We start from the raw sequence: 12,502 nt of genomic DNA on the forward strand, positions 1-12,502 counted from the left end.
AATCACATGTACACCCAATAAATCCCCAAAATATAATAAAATCCGAAGTAAGCGACAGAGGCAAATTAAAAAACTCTCATTAATAAGAGCCAACAAAAACTGAAAATCGAATGAAAACATTTGGACATGTCGCATATCTTTTACAAGATCCGCATTTGTATATTTTTTGTTCATCACTTCTTCGTTTTTTTTATTATTATCGATGGCATCTTCATTTCTTATAGTCATAAATCAACTCGAGATCTCTTTTATCACATGCACAACATTACAATTTTGTGCCTTTCTCATCTCATTGAATATAATTAAACACAAGCACAATTTTTGTATAGGACATGCTTATGAAATCAATTTGTTACCATTCACCATCAATTTATCTGTGAATTTCAAAAAAAGTAGCATTAAACTGCTGTTGCATATTTTTCTCACAATATAATCCGATAAGCGCCTTTTTTTGTGCCTTTAAGGAATAAATTTTTCATAGAAATGCCATTAAAAAGTCGCGAAGAGATGTAAAAAAAGGAGAGAGAAAAAAAATGCCACACACCTGAATAGGCTGTATAAAATTGCGATATTTGCACAAAATGTCTATTAATGTAATTTTAAAGTCTAATTCCTTTATTTTTTACATTAGAATTCATTTCGGTTAAGCACTTCATGCATGCATGTCAGGTTGATACAATGAGTAGCAAACAACAGCAGTTGGTGGGGGTTAGATTGTGAATGATGACACTTGTGTAAGAAGCTTGAAAGTCTGGAGAGCTTACGCCAGGTTAACTTATATAATATAATGCTTGACGGTCCCACCCTTGTGAGCTGGAGGCACTGCGATTTTAAATCTGTTGCACAACACCTTTTAGACCTACAGTTAATAGTGGGATCCGAACCACTTGCAAGCTCTGCACATTGCAAAGACTCGAAGTTGACTTAACTCTGACTTGAGGTGGGATTTCATCGAATCTGGTCTGGGATCAGAGTCACGCTGACCTTGTACTGGATTTTCGGGCATTTTTACACCTTGTGCCTTTAGAGGAGGATCTGGACGCAAGAATAACGAATTTAGAAATTCGAAATTGAGTTTCATGGGCTTGTAGATCAATGTACACTAAGGTTCCCCTAGTAGGCTCTACATTAGTGTTGTTCAAACTATTTTGCATCACGGTACACCTTAATAGTGCGCCTCGACTGACACAGCATACGGTTTATGGCATTTCTAGAGCAATAGTGTGCTGCAGCACGCAGTATAAACAACGCTGTCCTAAATAAATGCTAGAATTTGGACTAAGCAATGATAATGACCTCCAGACAATCACTGACATGGAAATCTTCCAAAACACTAAATTACCTCATTGACAACACTAGATATCACTTCCAAACGCTCCCCACAAAGCAATTTTTATTGTCGAGAGACTGAATTCCTCTCCAATGCTTTTTAATTTATTGTTTGTTTATTAATTTTGATTAAAGAGATTGTGTGCACGGTATTTAACACATGAAATACGATAGGTTGTGTTGAGTGCATTCCAAAAGGCCTTAAAAAAAAGCATGAATAACAGAGAACATGAGATGAAGAAGTAAAATAAGACACTAAAAAGAGAATCATTTTTGTTGTTTAGTTTAGATAAAAAAATGTGATCTGTACATGAAAATAACATGAGAATATAATTTTGTGTGTGACCAGACACGAAGCAGTTTAGTGTTGGAAAGGTAAAAGGTAAAATGTCTTAATTTAAACCTGTATGTGTACATCTTAGTGTCACAATTTTTATACAGGTAGATTCTTTCTTATGTCTACACACTGTGCACTCTGTGTCTTTTTTTTCGGTCGTGTCAATATGTATTCTTCATCAAGTGCTGTTTCAACTTCCTTTTAATGTTCATTCTTTAAACTCAATGGGGCATGTGAAGATGCCCGAGATGCTCATGCGGGTCAGTTGGATTGATCTGAATTATGTTTGAACTTTCTCTATGAGTGCGGAATTTATTAAGCAGGTTTAATAATGTGATAGTTTTGATGATTTTTGGTAAATTGAACAATTCCGTAGCATATCCAGATTAGCATAAATCAATTAGTCGATCATAAATTCGGCCCTAGGTCGGCATGACTCTAATTTGATACCGAATTCGATTTAAATCTTGAATCATATCAGAGTCACTCTGATAAAAGCATTAAAACTGAAATTTTTATCAAATCAGAGTCATATATATTAACCAACTTGTGCATTTCTGGTTGGTTTTAATTGATAATCAAGAGAACGGCATATAATGTCTCATATTGTGGTTAACTTAAAGAATGTCAATTTCTGGGATATTCGATACTTTGAGCTATTGAGGGCTTTAATTGCTGGCAAATTCATCTTCAATATGTTTATTATCCTGAATTCGATTCTCATTTGATATCACTGCAGTATTACTGAGGAATAGGGTTAAATTTGGTCAGAAGACCCCACATAAGACACGTCTTAATGTATTATCTCATAAAATTTTAATTACCATAAATTAAATCAATTTCCTATTTGCAAAACTAATTCAAATTTATTTTTTTTGCTAATTTCAGGTTTTCCTGCTGCTCAATTCTCACCAGATCAGTCCTTATTTGGTAAGTTGAAATCTATCTCAATTATCTGTCAAAAATTACTTTATTGAGGCTCGTCAAGAATTTTGTAAATGATTTAAATTAATAAAGCAATTTAGTGACATCGCTAAGAAATTTGACAAAATTAGGTTAGAAATTGGATGAAATTCATACAAAATTAGACTGAAATCTGATCAAAATTTGGTCAGTTCTACCAATCACAACACATTGGTAGTATAGATTGGCATCGGTCTCTACAGTAAGATATCCAAAAGACTATCTTTCGTCATATAAATCTTGGTTTTGAGTTTAAAATTTAACCTTAGATCCTCAAAAGATCTTCATAATACAAGTCTCACCTAGGGTTTCCTGAAGTTTCAACGAATTGTTGAGATAGAAATCGGAACCGAGCTCCAGACTCTAGAGAAATTCTACTAAGCCTCGGTCCCTACAAATCTCGATACCTGAACTGAGAATTCTTAGTCTCGGATTCGAAGTCCCTTTTCCTCACAATAACATGATTGTTTTAAGCTTACATTCTTGCAGTATAATCACTAGAATCACCTTACGCTGATCAGTCTCTACACATCATTCAACCATCATGTGCTACTCGGCCATCTTCGTAACATAAAAGAGAAAGAAAGAGGAAAGAGCAAAAAAACAAAAAAAAAAAAATTCTTCATCATTGTTGTTTCAGCACTAAAGCACCGGTTGAAGGGGTCATGACGTTTAACCATTGTTCATGATGACCATCAACTTTGTATTGTATGGCAAATTCCTTAATTCGGATGAAAATTATCAGAACCATTTAGTTCTATTTTTTATCTCTTAATATTGTGTAAACTGAACTTTTTCAATAATAATCTAGTCGAGACTTTCTGATCGGTTGGAAAGGTTCCAAGAATGAGGGTCAAATATATATATTTTTATTATTATTTCTCTTTCATCTCTTCATTCTTCCTTTCTCTCTCACTATATCTATTTTGTACACAAAATCGTCTCATCGTTAAATTAAAACTTAATTTTTCTTTCATTTCCTTTCCATTCTGTTCTTAAAAAATAATAATAAAAAAAATCAAAATAAGAAAAAAAAGGCATAAAATGTAAAATGTCGCATTGGTTTGCACTTTTTATTCATTATTACGAGCAGAACATCGAAAAAAAAAGAAGAAAAAAAAAATGTTGCTCATTTTGAGGTCGATCGGGTATTTTGCGCTTCACCTGCCATTGCAAGATTCAGTTATAATTTATTTCATTCGTATACACACTAGTTATTATAATATTTTTCATGCGCATATAGAGTGAGTGTATATGTCATCTGAGAGAGTAACCGAGAATTATGACCGCGGGTGGATGGCTGGACAGCGCATTTTTTATTGTATTAACTAATAGTCCGTGTGGCTTGGGGTAATAACTTTGTTATGAAATTGTAATAAAGTAGATTTGAACAGACTAATGGTTAGACTAACTAGGATATATGTGAACAGACAAATGGATGACTAGTGAACAGATTGACGGATGTAGAAATGCAAAGGTGGTCTGACAGACAAACAGCATCCAGATGATATATAAATCTCTATCATTAAGGCTACTATTTGACAGTTGCAAGCAGGATTGGCATGACTTTGGGAGTCCGGACTCTAAAAGTCCAAAAAAGTCCCCAACATTGGAGTCCAGACTTTATGGAATTCCTTTTATTTTAAGCAGAATCAGATATTATGTTGACCTTAGCTTGACACAATATTTCTGAAAATAGATGGACAATAAGACCAACAGATTGACAGCAGTCTGCCAGGGCAAAATCTGAGCCCTAGCAGATAATTGGCGTGTTATTAGGAGCAAAGAAAACATAAAGCATCGCTCATGGGCATACTCAACAAGTACATTTAAAAAGAGCAAGCTCTTGAAGCATACTCTTTGCCTGCTATGGGAGCTTTCTTTATATAGAAAAGTCAATTCAAGTTGACTCGACTCACACATGACATATGACATCATATGACTATATCACATTTTATAACATATAACATATGGCAAATGACACATGACGCATAAATCACATCATGTTAAAGTTGACACATGACATATGAACAAACAGGTCGATATATGGCTAGACAAATGTGCGAGTTTATGAACAAAGAATAAGATAGTGACGATTAGATAGACTGACAGTTGAACTATTCTTTGAAGAATACGAAACAAATTTTTCCACAATTTATGGGTCAAATGGACCAAATTGAATGATTTTCGGATAGGCAAGAGTTGAAAACTAATCAAAATGATCAAAATTGCCAAAAAAAAAAAATGAGATTGATCAGCTTCTCATCCTTGTTGACCTGATGGATTGCAATTTAGAGAATTTTTAATCAAATTAAGAACAAACAGACTCTTAATTAAGATCTGAGATCGAAGCCAACTCGAATTTGGTGAGGAAAACACTACTGGAGTCGATTCAAGTACAATATTGCATGTAGTCGAGTCAATTCAAGTCAACTATTCCATAAAAACTCCAAGTAGATTCCGAGCTCATCTTGAGACAATGTGTAAGCACTAATGTCCATTTTCCATACAAAAACTGCTATCAAATAACATTTTCAGCACACATAAGGGTCATCATAATTCTAATTGAATGTCATTATAGGAAAATGTGTCAGTTGAACGCATAAACTGTTTGTGTAAAATGCCATAAAAATGTCAAGAGATATATGACTAAGAGAACGAAGAGACTGAGTGCGATGCGAAGAAATGAAAAAAAAAGAAGTTAATTGGCACTCGCTTGTCGTTGCCAATAATCTGCTAATTGTGATGACCACTTGCTGGCATTAAATAAAACTGTGCTACAGATGAATTGATTTTATTCGCTTAAATTGTTACATTGAATAATTATTGGCACAACAAAAACAAATTTCATTCAAATTATTCCAAAATAAATTTTTTTGTGCTGCACGAGGTAAGAAATGAAAGAGTTAAGGTATTAATGACATAATCTGTCAGCTGTAACGAAAATAATCTCATGAAATAATTTGCATAATACAACAAAAATGAATTAAAATTTTTTATATTCACACCGTTTTCACGTGTGAATGTATTGAATTTGTTCAGATTGGAAAACCAGTTTTTTAGATTTTACAGCCAAACTAAGCATAATGACAAGTTGTGTTCTATTACAATAAGCTTGTGCCTGGAATTTCACATCATAATCAAAAAACAAATTTGAAATTGGTTGAGGCATTGTTGAGAAAACCGTAAAAATATGCATTCTGTAAGCAAGCAAACAAGCAAACAAGCAAGTTAATCATCAAGAAATCTCAATAACGAGACATCGTAGAGACTTCTAGTTTTTTGCAATCGATCCGTGCTATTGCTATAGAAGAGCTGATTAGTTTTTGGGTATGGCAGGAACAGCCGTTGCTTCAGAAAAAGCAAAAAACTTTCGTTTTCATACAAAATTTTAAAACCAATGGTTAATACGATTTTTAAAACTTTGAAAATTGTATGAAAATTGACTCCTCAAACAATTGCCAAGCGAAGCTTGGCCTACCCGCTGGAGCCTGATTCCTCAAACATTTGCCAAGCGAAGCTTGGCCTACCCGCTGGAGCCTGATTCCTCAAACATGTGCCAAGCGAAGCTTGGCCTACCCGCTGGAGCCTGATTACTCAAACATTTGCCAAGCGAAGCTTGGCCTACCCGCTGGAGCCTGATTCCTCAAACATTTGTCAAGCGAAGCTTGGCCTACCCGCTGGAGCCTGATTCCTCAAACATGTGCCAAGCGAAGCTTGGCCTACCCGCTGGAGCCTGATTCCTCAAACATGTGCCAAGCGAAGCTTGGCCTACCCGCTGGAGCCTGATTACTCAAACATTTGCCAAGCGAAGCTTGGCCTACACGCTGGAGCCTGATTCCTCAAACATTTGCCAAGCGAAGCTTGGCCTACCCGCTGGAGCCTGATTCCTCAAACATGTGCCAAGCGAAGCTTGGCCTATCCGCTGGAGCCTGATTCCTCAAACATTTGCCAAGCGAAGCTTGGCCTACCCGTTGGAGCCTGATCCCTCAAACATGTGCCAAGCGAAGCTTGGCCTACCAGCTGGAGCCTGATTCCTCAAACATTTGCCAAGCGAAGCTTGGCCTATCCGCTGGAGCCTGATTCCTCAAACATTTGCCAAGCGAAGCTTGGCCTACCCGTTGGAGCCTGATCCCTCAAACATGTGCCAAGCGAAGCTTGGCCTACCCGCTGGAGCCTGATTCCTCAAACATGTGCCAAGCGAAGCTTGGCCTACCCGCTGGAGCCTGATTCCTCAAACATGTGCCAAGCGAAGCTTGGCCTACCCGCTGGAGCCTGATTACTCAAACATTTGCCAAGCGAAGCTTGGCCTACCCGCTGGAGCCTGATTCCTCAAACATTTGCCAAGCGAAGCTTGGCCTACCCGCTGGAGCCTGATTTCTCAAACATTTGCCAAGCGAAGCTTGGCCTACCCGCTGGAGCCTGATTCCTCAAACATGTGCCAAGCGAAGCTTGGCCTACCCGCTGGAGCCTGATTCCTCAAACATTTGCCAAGCGAAGCTTGGCCTACCCGTTGGAGCCTGATTCCTCAAACATGTGCCAAGCGAAGCTTGGCCTACCCGCTGGAGCCTGATTCCTCAAACATGTGCCAAGCGAAGCTTGGCCTACCCGCTGGAGCCTGATTACTCAAACATTTGCCAAGCGAAGCTTGGCCTACCCGCTGGAGCCTGATTCCTCAAACATGTGCCAAGCGAAGCTTGGCCTACCCGCTGGAGCCTGATTCCTCAAACATTTGCCAAGCGAAGCTTGGCCTACCCGCTGGAGCCTGATTCCTCAAACATGTGCCAAGCGAAGCTTGGCCTACCTGTGGAGCCTGATTCCTCAAACATGTGCCAAGCGAAGCTTGGCCTACCCGCTGGAGCCTGATTCCTCAAACATTTGCCAAGCGAAGCTTGGCCTACCCGCGAGACTTTTTATGGAACGGTGTGAATATATCCGCATTGGGTTTCTACCCGATACACTAGTTTTTATATATATTTACTCATTCACTGACTTCTCGGGCTCTCACTCTCATCTCGCGCTATTTTGTAATGTTTTTTTTTTTTTCATTTTATTATGGCTTTTTGGCACACGATTGAGTGCAATATTAGATCTAAATAATATGAATAGTTTGTGAATAAGCAGAGATGGTTGTTTGCATCTAATTTGATGACTTGGCGGGGGGTCATGACTCTAATGTGATGTGAAAGTCAAATTGACGAGAACTAGATTAGATTTTTTAGATTTTGGCAATTTTACAAAAATCACCTGTATTGATGAGATTAGTCTTTTTGATGAGAATGAAATTTGTGCTTGTAGAAATCTCACGAATTAATCACGTTCAATTTGATTCGATACGGAGGTTTATATTGTGTTTTGGGTGTTGACTAAATTAGCTTTTAAATGATTGAAAAGTCATTGGCAGGGGTGACATTATGTGAGGTTTGAGTTTTTTGGATTTTTTTTTTAATTTTTCTGGAATTTACTTGAGTTTTGCAGTCACTAAATTAGCGTTGGGCACAATCGTAGTCGAATATATTCAAAAATTCGGCCAACCCTACATTGAATATCGTAGTGATTTAGAATTTTTGTGAATATAAATGAATATTGTAAGCAAAATGAATTTCAGATAAGCAGAAGCTAAAAAATGAAGCCTGAAACTTCTAATGTTCATCGATTTTAGAATTTAGTCTAAAATTCTAACATTATTTGGGAATCACAGGACATAATAATGGCCAAAAATCCGGTTCCAAGCCGACTTGACTTTGACTTGAACTGGTTTTCTTCAAATCTAGTCATGATTTAGAATCACACCGCCCTGGAGCCATTATTTCGGTCATTTCTACGCCATGTGCTTTCCAGGTTACAAAACAGTGTTCAATCTAAACCCCAGTTGACTTCTCAGACTAATTTCAATCCTAGAACTAAAAGAAAACTTAATAAACTATCAGAAGGACTATCAAAAAGTCCAATAAAACCAGACTCGACTGATGTGTCTGAGTAAAGTAGAATCTGAAGTATCATATGGAGGTGTATGCAGAGATATGTCTGAAAACCTCTTTTTTTGAAGACATTGATTCGATATCCATCAGAAGCTGCTCTTTCAAATTTATATAGAGTGTTGTTGTTATGAAAAGAATTCGCACAGTGCTCATGATATTACATTATCTCCAATTGATACTTAAATTCCTAATCTATCCTTCCCGAATATCACAAATCAGTAAGTCGATCAAATAACCTGCCGTAGACCAGCGTGTATCTGTCCTGTTGTCGGATTAGGTTTGAATTTTGCACCATTAATCAACGTTTTCCATTCAAACTCAATCATCAACTCTGGATCTTGCAAAAAAAAATGGTATATCTACACTTTAGGGTGGGCCAATATATTAATTTTCATATGTACCAAAATCACTCCAAAAGCACTTAATATAACGTTTAATCGTAGTTTTAGTAGTTTTTAGGTAAGTTTTAACAATTTTGGAGAGTTTTGGGTCAAAAAATTTGATTTTAAAATTTCAATATTTTTTGTCGTTTTGGGCTATTTTTGGTTTGTTCATCATATTTTGAGCATAGAAAATTACAAATAATAAAAATTCCAGTTTATGGATCTATTAATTTTTAAATAAAATGAATACTGATCTGGCCATATATACCTAAACCAGATATACCTAAACCAGATCAGTATTCACGGACATTTTGTAAAAGGGATCATTGTTACCCTATGCTGGATCAGTATTCACGGACTTTTTGTAAAAGGGATCATTGTTACCCTATGCTGGATCAGTATTCACGGAGTGGTTCTGGATCAGTATTCACGGTTTTCACGTTAAGAAAAAATTTAAAATATTTGAATTATTTTTGTACGTTGAAAAATTCCATGAATTTTAAGAAAATCACACTAAATACTATTCAGTTTTATAAAGAATCAAAACTTTAATACTTATTAGAGTTCAAAATCAAGAATTATATGTTAAATATATTTTATTAACGAGAAAAATGACATATTATGATTGCAAAAATTTGGAAATGTTTTGTAAACAAAGCTTTGTATGTGTAAAAACAGAGAACAAGAGTGCTTAAACCTAACTAATAAGGCATAAATTGGTAAATTTTAGTTTAAACACTTCAGCACTGTCTTAATACAGTGGAAAGAAAGTTTTTTCAAAAATTACTTTTTTAATCCAAGAACTGTCAAATGAAATTCAAATTTTCGAAATAATTGTCGAATTTTTTCGAAGTAAATGTCGAATTTTTTCGAAATGAGTTGTCGATAGTCTGGGAATCATTATTACCCTTTCCTGGATCAGTTTTTACGAACATTTTGTAAAAGGGATCATTATTATGAATTATGGTACAAAAAAAATTAAAACCATACCAAAAATAAGAAAAAAAAATAAATTTTTTTAAAATTTTAAAATCAAATTTTTTGACCCAAAACTCTCCAAAATTGTTAAAACTTACCTAAAAACTACTAAAACTACGATTAAACGTTATATTAAGTGCTTTTGGAGTGATTATATGAAATATGGTACATATGAAAATTAATATATTGGCCCACCCTAAAGTGTAGTTTAGCCAAAAAAATATATCCAACAATTACAATACAACACAAAACGTTCGAAAAAGCGAGCAAAAATAAAAAAAAATGTTTAATTTTGTAAAAGAATTTTTTTATTGCTTATGATTTTCTCGTGAGTGACACAAATTGCTGTTGAGTGATGAATCAAGCAAATTGCTTACATGATTTTAATGTACAATTGTGTATCTGCAACATAATGTCATGACTAATTGAGATGAGCATCTTAACTCATGTCGTTTTTGTTACATCTATTAAATTAACATAAAACCTAGAATTGAATTGCATTGTTTGACTATTGCTTAATTAAAGCTGAAATAATGAGTCGTTACCTTGATTTTAGCATCTCTTAAAGAGGAGATTAAAGCACTGAATAAATGAAATTTGATAGCTTAAATCCCTTTCAAAATGTTTTCATGTAATTATGCCAAACGTGTCGCATAACAATTAATTAAATTGAAATTAGCAGTTGGAACGATTAATCAATACTGAAATAAATCCTCTGTTGTGGTATAAATCATAATTTCCATAATAAAATATGTCCATACACATAATTTTTTATTCAGCATTACTGTTTTGTTGGATATCTTTTTGGCATTTCAGGTTGTCACATATGCGTGTTTAAAGAAGCGTTTATAGTTGGCGTCTTTTTTTGGCGTGTTATCAATTTCTTGATAAATAAAATGAAAATTTCCTAACTGTTGATATCAATTTGTTATGTTTTGTGGCAAAATATAAAGTTGATTTGGTCATTTTTGATTAAGGCGCATTTTTTGAATGACTGAGAATTTCAATGGTGGATATTACAGTCTTGTATGTCTTTGAGAATTGACAACTGGGGCTGAATCCTTAAGGACAATGAGAACATACACGTCAATGGCTAGTTTTATGGTTTTGGTCTACTTGGGTCAATATAATTGAGCATGCTCATGACTAATTGTCTGTTTATGAATTGTATTGTTTTCGACTATCCTTAAGTGACCGTTCACTTATTTGGTTACAGAATTACTTAATAACTCTCCTTCCTGAACGTAATAAGTGAACGGTCCTTAAAATGTCAATCTATGCCAGAACAATGGTTATCAATACGAAGCAAAGCATTCTTGCATAAGCACTTTGTTTAAGAAAAGCTGTATAATACAATCTAACAAGATCATGTGCCCTAATAGGAGGAATCAAAAAAAAGACGTGACTCTCACTCTCTTGATGCTGAGTTCGATTTAAATTGGGGTTAGAACCAAAAATCCGGTCATATTTTCGGATTTAAATCAAATATATCACCATGCCAGAGTCATGCCAGTCTATATCAAATTTTGTATCGGTTAACCGACTTGTGCTATTCTTAGAGCCAACCATTAGGTCTCATAGAATCATAATAGAACCTTAGCAAAGCCTAATTGTGATCCATGTTCTTTCTTAGTTGGCGTCTCAAGCTGAGTCTATCGCTAGCTGCCTTTTGCCAATTATTAATACCAAACACTCCGCTAACTCTATCAGCCTCTAGCCTCTGTCCAATAATTATTTGACCTCCTCAGTGCTCTTTTTCCATCTACAAAATCAGTCTAATAGACTATATTAATGGGATTCTCATTAAGCTTAAAATTCATCGAAATCTAATTTATCCTTGATTTTTAAGGACTATCATCACATATCACAATCCTGACATTGACAACCAATCTCCATTACTGTCTATTGACATTAAATGAGCAATATCCAATTTAAATCCAATCCATAAAAACAAATAGTCCATAACATTCAACATTCAAACGCATAAAATCCAAAGTATCTCCATTCCTAATCAAAAGTTCACCAAAACGTGCTAAAAAGCAATGTCGCACTACTTCCAAAATGTCACATAAAATTCGTGTTCATTCGCTTTCGAAACCAAATGATAAATAATGAGGAACAAATGTATAGCCTAATTTTTTCATATTTCTCTTCATCTTCGAGTCGAAATGGAACTGAACAACAGAAATTCAAGGCTCAATATGTTTTAGTTTAAGCAATGATATGTTTGATATTTTTTTTATATGAACTTAATAATCTATTATCGTGTATCTCACATCCAATCACCCATACATCCATAAGACATGATAATTTTTGAGTATGTGGTTGACTACCTCGTCTTTTTTTTGTGTATATAACAGCAACAACAACAATAATGATAAAAAAAAGGTGATAAAAAGGCAGAACAATTGTTGAGTCTATGTGGCAATTTGCTAAAGGTGAAACGCAGGGTATTTCATCAGTCGGTCGACGAATGGCTTCGTAAAAAATTATAAAAAAATTTGAGGAAATAAGAAGAATATTTGTAGATA

At 35.1% G+C, this 12,502-nt stretch overlaps 1 protein-coding gene across 1 annotated transcript in view; it reads left to right on the forward strand.

The window, feature by feature from the left end:
- Samuel (SAM-motif ubiquitously expressed punctatedly localized protein) overlaps window positions 1-12,502 on the forward strand; it is a 114,952-nt gene that overhangs the window by 36,266 nt on the left and 66,184 nt on the right. The window contains exon 2 of the mRNA XM_070650973.1: window positions 2,555-2,596. Within this exon, the coding sequence (XP_070507074.1) occupies window positions 2,555-2,596 (42 nt within the window). The remainder of the gene's footprint in view (window positions 1-2,554; window positions 2,597-12,502) is intronic.

This window comes from Chironomus tepperi, unplaced genomic scaffold (genome assembly GCF_022539635.2).
Source record: "Chironomus tepperi strain 1889 unplaced genomic scaffold, CSIRO-AGI_Ctep_v1 contig_451, whole genome shotgun sequence".
NCBI lineage: Eukaryota > Metazoa > Arthropoda > Insecta > Diptera > Chironomidae > Chironomus > Chironomus tepperi.